Raw genomic sequence first — 16,381 nt, forward strand, 5'->3', positions numbered from 1 at the left:
GAGATTGTAACCCCCAGTTTTGAAGATGAAGAAACTGAAGCAGAGAAGTGAAGGGGTGTCTGTCATGAGGTGACAAGGTTCCTGCCATACTCTCCAGTCTAACCTGCTGGGCTCTTGACTGGCCTCCACACTGCTGGCCAGTGTGGGGACAAGGGCAGGAAGTGGGCTCAGGGGGACTGTCTGCAGCAATTCTCCAGAGCAGGGAAAACAAATAAACCAAACTAGTCTCAACTTAGACACAGGAAAGAAAGAGACAATTGTATTAGAAGGGGGCGGGAAGGGGGGAGCCCCTGGTCTTTAATCTTTACCTATCTGAAATTTCCTATTTCTGCCCAACCTGAGAAAGACATAGCTTTTCTGGACTCAGGCAGCCTGGGTTCAGATCTTAGCTCTCCTTGGATCTTGGGCAAATCACATATCATGGCTGTGCTTCAGTTTCCTTATGTGTAAACGGGAGTGAAAACTGCAAGTGGAGAAACCACCACTGCTGTAGAATAAATGCAACAGTCAAAGGTATCTGCTGGAATTACCCAACCATAAATCGCTGCATGTATTGCTGTTAAAAGTACTGTCGTTGGGGGCCAGAGAGATAGTACAGTGGGTAAGGCACCTGCAGACAGCCAACCTGGGTTTGATCCTTGGCCCTGGATGTATGTGGTCCTTGAAGCACCACCATGAGCAATCCCTGAGCACAGCCAGGTGTGGCTCAAAACCCAACAAACAACAAAGTATACTGGCTAGAGAGGCAGTTGAGGTAAGGCCCTGCATGGGGCCAATCCCTGCTCAAACCCTGGCACCACATATGGTCCCCCAAGCACCACCAAGAATAGCAAGAATAGCCCCCAACCACCTCTGGCTGTCACCCCGTGGCCAAATGTATCACAGTTGGCTGGGGATGGAGTTTAGTGATTGTGGTGTGCACGAGTCTAGTCTGAGTGTACAAGGCCCAGGGTTTAATCCCCAGCACACACAAACATCCCCACCCTGACATCTGCTCCCATTTCCAGGAGCACTGTTATGTTTTCCAGCTCATCTAGGTCAAGCTCCACCATTTTTCTCTCCATCAACTTCACTTTCATCACTACCCCCAAGGAAGAGCTCATTTCATCCCCTTTCCACCACGTCGAGGCTCGTACGTCAAAGCCAGAAAAAAAGAGGTTCAGAGTGGTGCATAGCTTGCAAGTAGCAACACCAGGCTCAAACCCGGAGGCCTGGGCATAGTTGGCTGTTGTTTTCTACACCCAACGGTGCTCAGATCATACTCCTGGCTCTGTGGTCAGGGGTCACTCCCAGCGGTACTTGGGTGGGGGACCAGGGTCTGCAGCACGCAAGGCCCAGTGCCTTCACCTCTGCACCATCTCTCTCTCTGGGCACAGAGGCCTGAACCTAAGCAAAGTCATGTGATGATCTTAATCATTTTGCCAGGTTGTGTTACCCACCCCTGTCCCTCCTCCAACCACAAGAACCCTCTTAGACCCCTTCCTCCCTGGGTCTAACAATCCCCCTGGAGTGCTGGCTGACAGCCTCCCCGCCCATCCCCAAGGTGTCACTTAGCGACCATGCAACTGCAGGGGTGAGGCAGAGTCACGGAGGAGCCAACGCAATGGAAGCAGTGGGGCTGGGCGTGGAGCAGGGGCAGCGGGGTGGGTTGGGGCGGGGACGCAGTTTGGGGGGGGGGCGGCTCTCACCTTCTCGCTGTCGTTCTCGGTGAATTTATTCAGAAGCCGAGTTCGCTGCTGCCCCCTCAGGTTGCGCAGGAGGGAGGCCAGGATGGAACAGACGTGCTCTGGGGTGGGAGAAGAGAGGAGGACACGCATGGTGAGAGCCGCCTGGGCTGCCCAAGCCCTCTCGTTATTGATCACTAAGAAACAAAACCGTGTCACCGGGAAACGGATCTTCTACCGCACCAGCCTCGTTGGACGTCGGCCCGAGGGACCATATCCTCCAAGATAGCTGGGGCAGGTGAATGGAAAGAAAATTTCGACTTTTTTTTTTTGCTTTTTTTTGGGGTCACACCTGGCGATGCACAGGGGTTACTCCTGGCTCTGCACTCAGGAATTACTCCTGGCGGTGCTCAGGGGACCATATGGGATGCTGGGAATCGAACCCGGGTCGGCCGCGTGCAAGGCAAACGTCCTACCCGCTGTGCTATCTCTCCAGCCCCTCGACTTACTTCTGTTTTGCCTGAAATTAATCGACTTTTATTGTCTACAACACTTTCCCTCTCCTCTTACCCACATATTCATTTTAACCTGGGACTAGAGTATGGAAACCGGCCACGAGATGAGGACTTAGAAACAAATGGGACAAGTTCTGGCATATTCTCAAGTTGCCTCTTCCCATTTGCAAATAAATATCCTAGAATTGGATAAGAACTAGGAAGGGATCCAGTCTCCAGGCAGCTGGACCGTGAGCACTTCAGAAAAGGCAGCGATGCTTTCTGGGTTCAGATAACCCAAGGATTTCTCTTCTCCTACCTTGGGAAGAAGAGGGTAATTGAAGGGTTTATTATAGGCTTTGACTGTGAAGAGATTCTTTTCTTTAAAAAGAACTGTTAAAAATCAAGTATAATGACCTTGAAGGGCAGGCAGCGGAATTCTACTCAGGGAGGAACGGCAGAGCAAAGTTTATTTTGAATCACCTGTTTGGAAACTGAGACCCGAGCATCTCTGTATACCAACATCATCATGGATGCTCAAAAAGCCACTCGACCAACCGCTAATTAAAATCTGCAGTGCTGCTACCTTGGCGTTTGCCCCCTCCCAGTGCAGGCGTTCCTCGTTTCTCTATGTCCTCTTCCTCTCTGTTTTTGGGTCATACTCAGCGACGCTTGGGGGTCACTCCTGGCTCTGCACTCGGGAATGACTCCTGGTGGTGCTCAGGAAACCATAGGGGATCTGGGGACTGAACCCGGGTCAGCTGTGTACAAGGCAGGTGTCCTACCCGTTGTGCTATTAATCTGGCCCTCTACATCTCCTTCCTTTAATTAATTAATTAATTAATTTTTGCTCTCTGGGTCACACCTGGTGATGCACAGGGGTTATTCCTGGCTCTGCACTCAGGAATTACCCCTGGCGGTGCTCAGGGGATTATATGAGATGCTGGGAATCGAACCTGGGTCGGCCATGTGCAAGGCAAATGCCCTTCCCACTGTGCTATGGCTCCAGCCCCCGCCACCCCGCTTCCTTTTAATGTTGGAGTCATTCCATCCCAAGACTCCCTTCTTCCGCCTATGCTCCTCTCCCTGGGCTGTTCATCTACTCCACAGCATTACAAACCTTGTGTTCGCCGATGACTCCTAAACCTGAGTCTAGCAGGGGTCCTGTGATCTGAACACAGACTCGCCTTTCCCCATAAATCCGCCCTCACCATGTGGCTATAGACCAGGTACTTAAAACAGAGCCTTTAAAAACCAAGCTCCTGGTCTTCCTCCTCACGAGTCCCTCCCCCCCCCTCCGCCCCCGTATCTTCCACATAGTGAAAGGGCATCTGATCTGATTCCCAGGTTCTCTCTCAGGGGCAGGTGGAGCCCCTCACCTGGGGGGGCCGACAAACCAACAATCATGGTGACAAGGTGGTGACAAGCTCCATCACTGAGGAGGCAGGCTTGGGGGTCTCAGGGGAACCGACCTTGGAATCCCACTGGGTATCTGGATAACGAAGAACTGAAAATCTTCATACACACACTGACACACACCAACAACAGCCATGGTCCCAAATTAGATAAGAGACCATTCCAGGGGCTGAAGCAGTAGCACAGCGGGTAGGGCATTTGCCTTGCACGCGGCAGACCCGGATTCGATTCCCAGCATCCCATATGGTCCCCTGAGCACTGCCAGGAGTAACTCCTGAGTGCAGAGCCAGGAGTAACCCCTGTGCATCGCCGGGTGTGACCTAAAAAGCAAAAAAAAAAAAAAAGAGACCATTCCAGACAGAAGTCAGTTTGGCTTTTTTGGGTCACACTGGGTGGTGCTCAGGGTTTTATCCTGTCTCTGCACTCAGGGATCACTCCAAGTGGTGTTTGGGGAACCACGTGGAGTGCTGGCGATTGAACCCGGGTTAGGGGCGTGCCAGACAAGTGCCCTCCCCACTGTCCTGTCTCTCTGGTCCCACAGACATCGAAAGGTCACTTGGAGGAGAGGCCAATCAGGTGGGTCAAGACTGGACCAGAGAGAAATGTCACAAGGATGGAGCCCACCCCAGTAAATTCTAAAATGGGGAGAGGCAAGATCAGATCCATTTATTTGTAATTAATTTTCTTCCTGGTATAGATAACGTGGTTGTAATAGTGACACTAGTGTTCGCACTTACGGCTTTGCTGTACAAAGCTACTGCATTCCCTCCTTCCAAAGTCCCCCTACACCCCCCACCAATGTCCATTACTTTGGGCCCACCTGGTCATTGGCCCTCCCTCCATTTGGTAATCTCACCTTTGTCACCCAAGGCAAAGGGCTCTGACACTGTGTGCTACCTTGTCCTGTCTCTCCCCCCCCCCCCAGGAGCCTGAGGCCATCTGCCATCTGTCCTCCCACTGACCATTCCACTGACCACGGTGCCCTCCAGCCCCACCCATGTGAGGGGGGACCACGTGACCATCTACCCTTCAGACACACAGTGGGCCCCTGTGTCCACACACCACCACTTCTCTGGCCGATCCAGATCGGGATCTAGACCAATCCTTTTGGGACCAAGATTTGGAAAACCTTCTTCCTTGCCAGGGAAATGTTTGTGCTTCTTTCGAGGCTCCCCTTTCTGCCTCAGTTCATAGGAAGCTCAAGAAGAGTTTATGCTCGGCCACAGGAAGCAATTTCTTTCATTACTTTATTACTGATTATCTCCATTTGCCACCAATGAATTTTAAAATAAAAATCAATGGCTATACATGATAAAAGCAAAACTCCACACAAAAAGGCATACAGTGTTCTCGATATATAGTTACTGAGCACTGACTAACATTTTTATTTTCTCATACTCCTTTTTCCCTAATGGATGTGCTCAGAGGTACTGACAGACCAGGGTATAGCTCACAGACAGAGCGAGAGAAAGAGAGAGAGAGAGAGAGAGAGAGAGAGAGAGAGAGAGAGAGAGAGAGAGAGCGCGAGCCTGCCTGACACAGGTGACGCCTGAGTTCATTTAACACAAAAAAAAGTAAAAAAAGAAGGAAAAAAAAGAATCTACATATCAAGTGTTAAAAGACCGAGAGACACTGACAAATTGTCTATGAATTATACACCTCTTCTTGGGATGTGTGTAATATAGACACATAAACAAGCAAACACACACACACATACACATCTACAGAACACATGCCGAGATTGGAAGCCTCATTATGTTAGTATTATAAAAGTAGCTTTTTTCCATATCCTCACTTAAATTGGATGTTGTCCAACTCAGAGATTATGACAAGTTGGTATATGAAAATACATACTTTGATTAGCAAGTTTTTATTCCTGCAATAAATCAGGGCAAGCACCTTTTTCTTTTGCTTGCTGATCATTTGTGTTTTTTTTTTGCCCGGCTTATCCTTTGCCAATTTTGGCTCCTCACAGCTCTTTGTAAATTAAGATTACCCTTTTGTCAGATATGCTGCAAATATTTTCGTGGGTTTGACATTTGTCTTGTGACGAATTATTATTCAAAGCTATGATTTAGTATCACCATATTGTTTTGCTGTAAGCTGCTTCAAAATCCTATTCAAAAGTAAGTAGGCTACAATAATAACTGTCACCATTTTTATTGTGTATTTATGACAGTGGGCTTATTTGAGTCTGTATACAGGGATTTTTTTTTTTTCTTCACTGAATCCCACTACCGAGCTAGGAGGAAGCACCACTTGACAGGCATGCAGGAGCCACGGTTGGGGCTGGTTAATTGATCGAAGGTTCTGTCCTTGCGTAAGTGTTAGGCTCCCAGACTCGGACCCCAGAGGTCTGACTGCAAATGAATCTTTTTCCCACTGTGCTATGTGCTTCCCATATTCAAATAAATGGTCATCAATCATAATTGCTTCAAAGAAAGAACAGCAAAGAAACCGAAAATAAGCACACAAGGCCTGACCGGGTGCTTCACGTGGGCTCACTGACCAAACGAGAGGCACACTGGACTCTCACCAACCAAGGAGAGCAATGTAGATGATAAAGCCCAATAGTTTTTCTTTTTGGGTCACAATGAATGATGCACAGGGGTTACTCCTGGCTCATGCACTCAGGAATCACTCCTGGTGGTGCTTAGGGGACCATATGGGATGGTGGGAATCGAACCCAGGTCGGCCGCATGCAAGGCAAACGCCCTACCTGCTGTGCTATCAACCGAGCCCCAAAGCCCAATACTTTTAGAGAGAGAAAAATGAAGCTAAAAGCCATACGGAGTCAGACATGAATAGCATCTCTTCTCTCTCCCCCTCCACCCTCACTGAATTACTCTTTCCAGAAGCAACCTTGACCAGAGTCTGAATAAAGAAGTGACTTTGGGTCGTAGGCAGTCCCACAAACAAGGGACGAGAGTTTCTTAGTAACTTTAGTCCTGTAGATGATGATGGACGAGCAAGGCCTGTGGGACGCTGATCTTTATAGTATCGTCCCAATGATGGGTGGGTGCAGACAGCAGGGAGGAGACCAGTCACCCGAATTTTCAAGGAGTAGTAGGTCACGTATGGAATCTTGGTTTGGGGGCAGCGGGTCCCAGTCACAGGCCTTTTCATGGCTCATCCTGGACGACAGCAGGAGGTAGCTTGAGGGACTGCAGTGGTATCGACACTAAGAACAAATGACATTTGCAGGAGCTTGGGAGTGGACGTGAAGGGCAGGCTGTCAGTGTGAGGAGACACAAGCTGCCCGTGTTCCGTCTGTCTCTCTCACTGGGGGTATTATTATGTCTGCTGTAGGTCCCTGGTGCCTGTCAGGCCAGAAAACCCCTCAAGCTACCCCAAGTTTTACCCATGTACACACGTAGACATACACACACACACACGCACACACACACTCACACGGTTTCATTAGCTACTAATAAATGTAGCTTCCCTAGGAACAGATTTCAGCCCAAGGTGGTGTCCATTTTTCATGCACCAAGGAGACGGGGAGAGCTGCCGGCGTGCAGAGCTGCGGAGATAACAGGTTTATCGGCTGGCCAGCACCGCTCGGTGCCTCCATCATCTCGACAGGGGGATATGGAAGGGGAGGATGGCCATGGGGCTGTCAACACAGACGGGCGGCTGTGGGGATGCCCACGGCGGAGAACAGCCTCCGAGGCCGGCACACGAGCAGCAAAACACATGGGGGTCTCCATCCGTCCTGTCTCCCATACTGCCCCCATTTCTACCTGTCTCTCAGAATCCAAGGCTCCAAGGACATGATGACCACGTGAACCTACATGTCCCCGTAGTGGACAGTGAGGTGGGGGTTGCTGATGGAGTAGTGCGGAGCTAGGGCTAAAACTGGGCCAGGAAGGCCCTGCCCGCTGGGTGCCCAGCTCAACGGGTAAGACAGCCAGCTGCTTCCGGCCCACCTTCCGGGCCTCTTCAGGGCTTAGTCACGGGCTAAACGCTTGGGTGCATGCCAGGGGGCTAAGAGTTTATGTCTCTAGGGTCAGAACTCCAAAACATTCAGCGCTGACGGAGAAGCAGACTCAAATCTTAATTCAACTCTGCTGGTGGTTCAAGGACGGAAACAACTGTCCCAATAAAGAATAAGGTCAAAGGTTGGGTCAAAAGTAATGTTGACGATGGTTATTCAATACCTCTATTGCAAACTACAACACCCTAAAGGAAAGAGTGAGCAAAAGGGAATGCCCTGCCACAGAGGCGGGGTGGGGTGGGGTGTGGGAGGGCTACTAGGATCATTGGTGGTGGAGAATGGGCACTGGTGGAGGGATGGGTACTTGATCATTGTATAACTGAAACCCAAGCAGGAAAGTTCCAAAGTCTACAACTGTACCTCATGGTGTTTCACTAATTTAAAAAAAAAAGTAATGTTGAGGAACTGGAGAGATAAACCAGTGGGTAGGGCATTTGCCTTGCATGTGTCTGCCCCGGGTTCCATCCCCGGCATCCCACATGGTCCCTCGAGCACCACCAGGAGTGATCCCTAAGTGCAGAGCCAGGAGGAACCCCTGAACATCACCAGGTGTGACCCAAAAACCAAACAAACGAAAGTAATGCTGAGGGGCCAGGCAGGCATGGAGGGTGAGGCACTTGTCTTACAAGGTGGCTGACCCAGGTTTGATCTCTGGCACCTCCTATGGTCCCCTGAACTCTGCCAGGAATGACTTCTGGGCTTAGGGGTCAGAAATAAGCACTGAACTCCACTGGTTTGGCTACATGTCCGCCACCCTCTGCCTGCCCCCAAGGGAAAAAAAAAGTAATACTGAGAACACCAGACAGTACCATGGGCAAGGCACTCACTTACCTTGCATGCAGTCAACCTGGGTTCAATCTCTGGCACCCTACATGGTCCCATGAACACCACCAGGAGTGATCCCTGAGCACAAACAGGTGTGGCCCACAAATAAAAATCAAACAACAATGGAGACTCAGCAGTGAATTCCGGAAGACAGCAGCTCCCTAGAGATCTCTCCAGAGACCCTGCTGAGCCAATTTCACCGGGGCCCCTCACATGGAGCGGGTGTCCTCTCTCCGCCCACTCCAAATGAACCCCCGGTAGCCACAAACTTCCAGAAGAAAAAATCCAGGTACGTGGGACCAGGGACTCAAGACTCCAGGCTGCATGGTGGGGGCAAGGATGGACCATCCTTTCCTGTCTCCCTGCTCCTTTGATGTCCTGGCTGTCACAGCCACGGATTTAAAAGTGCCTCAATGATCCAGAAACTCATAAATGAATCTCAAAATGATTACCTCCCTACAGAGATGGCTCCGGACCTCAACCATTTACGATTTTAGAATTCCAGGAGCACGTGGATGCAAAAGCGGCTGCACAACACCTCACGACATTCATAATAAGCAACAGAAAATAAATTATCTAGCACCTGCCTGTGGCAGGCAGGCTTGAATGGTGGTGGGAAAATTGGAAATAATGGTGGCGGGAAGGTATAATGGTGGTGGGATTGGCGGTGAAATATTGAATGTAATCAATTAATGTGAACAACCTTGTGAAAATAAAATTTAAAAATGAAAACAAACAAACAACAAGCCCCAGTGGTGGTGCTGAGAGTCGGCAGACTCAAAATCTGCAACTGAATCACAAGAAGTACTTGAGAGTCTTTTTTTTTTTTCTTTTTGGGTCACACCTGGCGATGCACAGGGGTTCCTCCTGGCTCTGCACTCACGAGTCACTCCTGGCAATGCTCAGGGGACCATATGGGATGCTGGGAATCGAACCCGGGTCGGCCATGTGCAAGGCAAATGCCCTACCCGCTGTGCTATCTCTCCAGCCCCATTTAGAGTCTTTTGGTTGTGCAGGTCCCATAGGACCCCGGGATGCTGGGGTGAAGAAGAGGGGGTATAGTATACCAGGATTCAAACCCAAGACCCTGAACACGCAAAGCATGTGCAGACCACATGAACCACATCCCCAGTTCTAAGAACTCTTGACGGAGTCTATGCGGATCAAAGATCTTTCCAGAATGGCCCAACCAGACTGACTTCTGAGGGTATTAGTCACTGGTGCAAAGTAGTAAGTGGATCAGCAATTTACCCACTGTGAGTCTTTCAGTAAGAGCCGAATCCCAACAGATTAATATCATCCTTCTTGACGAGGAGCGCTTATCCAGACCTCCACAGAACTAGGCTGCTCAGTGTCCCGCTGCTGGGAAAGACAGTGGGCACACGAGGGAGTGGACCCTTGGGACCTGCTCCAGAAACACCAAGTGAAATAATGAACCCAGCGTGGTTTTCTCTGATCCAACAGACTTCCACTTAAAGCTCGCCTCGGATGCTTCCAGAGCTGCTTAAACTATACCATGGGCGCGCTGTTTAGGCTGAGTCTTACGGGTGGTTCCTTTTATCTATTAAACTGCCCTCGGCAGACATTAGTTCGAGATTCGGTGGCATCTCATGTGATTCTCTCCCCTAGGCACCTGTCAAGACCATCACCCAACCCCTTCCACATGGCACTCTGATCACACGTTGGCCAGGGACCACATTTTCGCCTGCCCAGGCCGTCCTTGTGAACCCCTGCTGAGAACAGCAGAACTCAGACGGCTGGGACTTCTTTGCCGGTAGGGTTATTTTTCTACAACCCGAGATCTGTTTGAACCCTAGGATGGAGCAAGGCCAACTCCATTCCCTCTTAAATCCCATAAGAACTTAAAGTGCTTCCTGGTGATTTCCTGAGAAGTTGAGTAATGCGAGATTCAGGGCAACCTTCAGATGGCCGAGAGGCACTGCACTATGAATTGAAGTGCACAGCACAGCGAAGGGAGATGGTCCTACCTTTTAACTTAAAAGAAAGAAGCAAAACAGTACTTGGCCCTGGTAATCATTTGTGGTTAGAATCGAAAACCCACCACATGATCTTGAAGAAAAAATAAAGAAGGCCTTTCTTCGCGAGGTTTTTGGTTGGTTGGCTTGTTTGCTCTGGGGCCATTTCCAGCTGTGCTCAGGGTTCACTTCTGGTGGGTACCAGGGAGTGAACCCAGATCAGCTGTGTGCAAGGCAAACACACTACTCACCCTTATGAGCTTAATAACTAGAGGAGCATTCACCGGCATATACCATGGAGTATATGCAACAGAGGGCGGATAGAAGGTAAGGAGATTGGGAAGGACTGGGGCGAGGATAACGGATAAGCACAAACGACGGCTTCATCACACCCCGGAGGCCTGACGTTTAAATACTTCACCAGCCCTGCTGACTGGGACCACCTTCTGGCTCTTTCTGCCCTCCCAGCTTCATTCAGAACCAGATCTGCTTTGCAGTGGTCCGACCGGGTGAGACAGCGATGAGTCAGCCCCGAGTTCTATTCTTGGGGCAGAAAGGGTCCCGGGACTTGGACCATCAGGCCCATCCTTGGGAAGATTTTGCAGGACCCTTTTAAAAATTCACGGCCACGCGGCAGAGCCACCTTTGTTTCCCTGAAACATCCAAGGCCATTAGCTCTTTTGTCCGAAGGAAATCATACACCGCCGTCCTCTCATTTCTAAGATGAAAAGTCAGCGCCGCTCTACTGCAGACCCTCGCTGCCCACTTCTCCCAGCCCCAGATGGACAGACGTCCTGCCTGCTGGTGAGACTCAGGAGCAAACAGGGTGCTTCAAACACCCTAATTAGATCGATCCTGACTTCCGTAGTGGCGTGCTGGAATACAGATGAAGCTTCGCCGTGCCCGGCAGCGGAAGGAGCAGAGGGGGAGCTTGTCAAATCAAGCCATAACATTACACTCCTCGGCCCTTTATTATTATTTTTTCCTTTTTTTTTACATTTCATCCTAACAGACATCTGCCTGGTCAGGAATGTGGTAGTAGCCCAAGAAGAGGCAGGCCTGCGTGCGCGGCCACGGCCGCTGAATACCGATGCAGAGTCAATCAAGCCCTCTTCTCAAGGCAGATGGAGCTGGGTGTGCGTCTATATATAGCCCACTTTAACAGAGAACACAGAATCCCCATCAGTCGCTGGATCCTGGATCTGGGGCAGGCGCTGGGCTGGGGACTCGATACACAGCAGTGGTTCTTAGCGACCGACTATGCTGCCCTGTGCACACGCTGCAGGTTCGAGCCCAGGTCGGTCCCCCTCATTCTGGACTGCTCCTCCCCACCTAGCGAGAAGAAACCAGACACTCAGGGAGGAAGAGAAACCTGCCTCTCAGCCTGCCCTGGCTAGAAAGTCAGTGCCAAGAGAGTAACGCTTGAGTATTTTCCGTATAAGTATTAAAAAAAAAAACTTATACCCCCCCCAATTATTTATTTATGGGTCATACCTGGCGATGCACAGGGGTTAATCCTGGCTCATGAACTCAGGAATTACTCCTGGCAGTGCTTGGGGGACCATATGGGATGCTGGGAATCAAACCCGGGTCGGCCGTGTGCAAGGCTAACATCGCACCTGCTGTGCTACGGCTCCAGTCCCCCCCCAATTATTTTTTTTAAAGCACTTAATCTTCATTACACTACAAGGGACATGGGAAATAGTCTCATCTGGTCGAGTTTTCCAGCGGTCGTCCCATGGCGAATCTCTTATCCTGTGGGTCCCCAGGGTGCCGAGACCAGGCAGAATCCGCTCCGTTCCACCCATCTCCCTGGATCAGGGTGAGAGGCACCCGGGCTCACCCACATCGCCCCTCTACCTGCAACACTTAGTCCAAGGCCAGCAGTTTAATGGGCTCAGGGGTTCACATCCCAACAAGACCCTTGCTGGGAGTCAGCTGTGGCAGAGACCAAGAGGCAAGAGCCGACCCCCACAAGGTCTGGATGGGCCAGACTGTGGTGAGGAGGAGGTAAGAGAGAACCAGGGGAAATGAATTCTGGACAGATCACTGGCGGCCTACAGGCCTGGACGGAGGATAGCATGACCAGAGCGGTGTCCCGGGAGTACCCCGGGGGGGGGCTGCCCCAAACGCAAGTGGGGAGAGCTAATGACCAGGTCTAGTGAGCTAACACGGATACCACAACAGATTCCCCAGGAAGCGGCTCGGTCTCTGGGTTCTGTTCTCCAGGCAAGATAGGAAGTGAGGCCTAAAGAGCATCGGAACCGAGTTGGGAGATGTAAGTTTCTGGTCCCGACTTGGAGAAGGCGCGTTTGTGCCCTGTGGGCGCCCTGTGGGCGCCCTGTGGGTCTCTCCCCCTGCTCCAGGGCCTAAGACTAAGAATGTGAGCAGCGCCCACAGGACTCAGGGATTCTCCCCCGGGCATGTGGTCAGAGGAACGAGAGCATCAGATTATGAAGGGGCCGCTCCAGTCCTAATGGCGCTGACCTGGACATGGTCTGCCGAGAGAGGGAATGAAAAAGAAACGTCTATCACACCACGCGACTTGGCAATAAATGGGAACAAGCAGCCAAGGCACAGAGACAACACGGGAGAACCTCAGCATCCGCGTGGGGGGAGCGACGGCTTCCCCCGAAACCGGGCAAGCGGCAGTGGACGGTGAGTCCCCGCGTGCTGGATGCAGCTGCCACTGAGGACAACAATAGCCTCAAGGGGGGTGAGGGGGGCATCTGACCAGGGGAGGATGTGAGGTGCCTCTGGGCTGCATCTTGGGAACTTATGGGCTGGTTCAAACTCCCTGAAGATCTGTGTATTTCACATAATTAAACAAAGCAAAACAAAACAAAAAAACAACAAAACAACAAGCTCCAGTTAAATGATTTTTGTGCTAAAGAGCTTAAGGGTGATGTGTACAGATGCAACTATTCTTTCTTCTTCTGGGGAGGTGGTGGTGGTGGGGGCATGCTCAGGGGTGCTCGGAGCTTATTCCTGGCTCTGTGTCCAGGGATCATACCTGGCCAGGCTTGGGTGACCACGTGCAGTGCCGGTGAAACCGGGTTAGCTACATATAAGGCAAGTGTCTTCTCCACTATGCTCCCTCTCTGGGTCCTGCCGTTAGCTACATATAAGCCAAACGCCTTCTCCACTGCGCTCTCTCTCTGGCTCCTGCCTGCAACTTATTTCCTCTATCAAAGAATGAAATGAATGCATAAGAGAAAGGCAAGTGACAAAGCAAAAACAGCAAAATGCCAACAGAAGAATCTGGATAGTAAATCCATGAACATTCGCAATATTGTTCTTTCCACTTCTCATCTGTTCAAAATTCCCGTTAAGAGGGGCCAGAGTAATAGTACAGTGGTTAGAGCACTTGCCTTGAAACATGGCCAACCTGGGTTTGATCCCGGGCACCCCACTTGGCTCCCTGAGACCACCAGGAGTGATCCCTGAGTGCAGAGCCAGGAGCAAAGCCTGAACACCACCGGGTGTGGCCCCAAATCAAACCAAACAAATAAAACAATTTCCTTAAGAAAATGCTATGAGGAAAAAGGCAAGGGGAGGAAAAAAAAACAAAAACAAAAAAAACCCAAACCCGAGAGATGTGAACGTGGAATACAAACGTGGAATATCCTAAAGGCTATTATCCCCAAAGTGATTTTGAATGTCTGTTATTTGAAACTTCAAATCCATTTTCCATGGAAACAGACCCACTGAAACCCATTCAGTCTGAAAAACTGCCAACACGAACTCCGGATCCTCATCTTCTGCTGGGACGAGATTCTGCAAGCACTGTCTGGGCACCTGGGGGCGCGGCAGGGCGGGGGCACCAGGCTGCGCTTTCGGCTGACGTATTCTCTGGGCTCCCATGGAATTTCGTTTCCTCTTTCCCGGGTTCCAGCAGCATTGTGGATTTTTTTTTTTTAAAAGTAGGTTTAAGAGCCAGTTTCACTCATTTACAGCCTTGACTCTGGGGATAATGTGCCTGAGCAAGAAGGGCGGGATGTGCGCAAGAGAGGGCTCTTTCTGCTACGCAGCCGCTCTCCAGGGCGGAGCGAGAGAAAATGGAAGTGACATGCAGGGAAGAGCTGGGTGCAGGGCCTGGGCCTGAGAGAGGGATGGGAGGCGGTGACCCTGCTCAGCGCCCGCACCACCAGCTCAGGCAGCAGGGTTTTCTGCGGTCCATGGGTTGTGCTGGCACGAGGGCCGGCTGTGACTCCAGCAGCAGCTGCGTGGACCCAGGAGGGAGGCAGATGTCAGGCACGAGGCGGCTTAGGAATGTGACGCTGGAACAAAAATGCCTGGGAGATGTTCTGTACCCCAGCAGGCGCATTGCGACCAGCTGAAGTTTCCAGACCCTCCGCCCACTCCTCTCCTTACCTCTAAGAGAATCTGGTTAAGGCCCAAAGTGTGAAACGAAACCCAAGCCACAGTTTCCCCTGAAGCCGGGGGTGATGGGCCACACATTTGGGTCGGAAACTGCGGGCAGGGGTCGGAGCGACAGTATAGCAGGTAGGGCGTTTGCCTTGTACGTGGCCGACCTGGGTTCAATCTCTGGTGTCCCATATGGTCCCCCAGTCCCCCAAGCACCACCAGGAGTAATTCCTGAGTGCAGAGCTAGAGTAACTCCTGAGCATCAGTGGGTGTGACCCAAAAAGAAAAAAAAAAAACAAACTAACCAACCAAACACCATGAAATTTTGGGCGGCTGCTATCTGGGACTCTGGGGAGGTGGGGGGTTCGTCTTCTTCCCCTTGCCCCTTCCCCTTTATGCTCCTCCTGGTGTTTGGAACAGAGACACAGAAACAACCTGGAATCTCATTGGCTCTCGGAGTCCAGCAAGCCATCTGGGAAAGGGCAGTTAGGTGCTCAGGGTACGAGGGGGACGCTGACAACTGACCAACAGCCCTGCCCTGGGCAGAGACTCGGGCTGGCTCCTGACTGTTCTGGCCTCTGCATTGCTTCCCGCCACAGAGAACTAAACATTCACGGGTCCTGTTTGGTCCAAAGCTTCCACTCTCGCCAACTAGCAGATTTGCTGCAAGGCCTGATTCACCCTTCCAGTCAACTCTTCCTGGGGTTTAGCCAAAAAACAAAACAAAAACAAAAACGATGGAATGGACATCCTTGCTCAGTTTGGGATCGGCCACAGGGACTTGTGGACATGTGTAGAGGCTCAGGCCCTGCCCTCTCCTGCAGTACCACAAAGGGTGTCATTGGAGTACCTTTCTGTCACATCTGGGCAACCTGTCCGGAAGGACTGAGCATGTGTGTTCGCTGACCCTGACTCTCGTACTGGAACTACCTGCCCGGGCTGCAGAACCTCTGCTGTGCTCTGCCTGCCCACCAGTGCTCCGTGATGGCCCTGATGCTCCCTCTCCTCGGTGAGCCTCTTCTGAGATAGCTGTAGCCTGACTCGTGAGTGTGTGTGTGTGTGTGTGTGTGTGTGTGTGTGTGTGTGCGCGCGCGTGCGTGCAGGGGTGTCACCAATAACATCAGTTAAAAAAATTATTATTATTTTGGGCTACTCTGCCTGCTTCCCCCATCTCTGGTGACTCAGGGATCACACAAATAAGCCACACTCTGCGGGTACCTGATAATCTCCTCATCAGCTACCCTCCAGAACTCACGGATGCTCCTCCCAGACGGAAGCGTAAAAGGAGGCCCCCAGAACCATGCCACCGGATTCCTCCACACCAGGCTGTGAGGCGGGTAAGAGAAGGGATCCAGCATCGGCAGCCGACCTCCACTACCCAACCATCGCCATGCTCCCACGCTCCAGGCTTTCTTTGTGGCCACACAACACATTATAAGACACTTCCTATCCATTTATGCCTCTTGGAGAGCCTGGCAAGCTCCCCCTGGCACATTCGATATGCCAAATACAGTAACGACAATAGGTCTCGTTCCTCTGACCCTGAAAGAGCCTCCAATTGTTGGGAAAAGACGAGTAAGGAGAAGCTGCTAAAATCTCAGGGCTGGGAGGAATCGAGATGTTACTGGCGCCTGCTTGAGT

General features: G+C 51.2%; 1 protein-coding gene across 1 annotated transcript in view; it reads right to left on the reverse strand.

The window, feature by feature from the left end:
* The window catches only part of CTNNBL1 (catenin beta like 1), a 186,485-nt gene that overhangs the window by 25,436 nt on the left and 144,668 nt on the right, over positions 1-16,381 (reverse strand). Inside the window, exon 12 of the mRNA XM_056121215.1 lies at positions 1,689-1,786. Coding sequence (XP_055977190.1) covers positions 1,689-1,786 — 98 coding nt within the window. The remainder of the gene's footprint in view (positions 1-1,688; positions 1,787-16,381) is intronic.

This window comes from Sorex fumeus, unplaced genomic scaffold, assembly GCF_029834395.1.
Source record: "Sorex fumeus unplaced genomic scaffold, SorFum_2.1 ptg000044l, whole genome shotgun sequence".
In the NCBI taxonomy this organism is placed as follows: Eukaryota; Metazoa; Chordata; class Mammalia; order Eulipotyphla; family Soricidae; genus Sorex; species Sorex fumeus.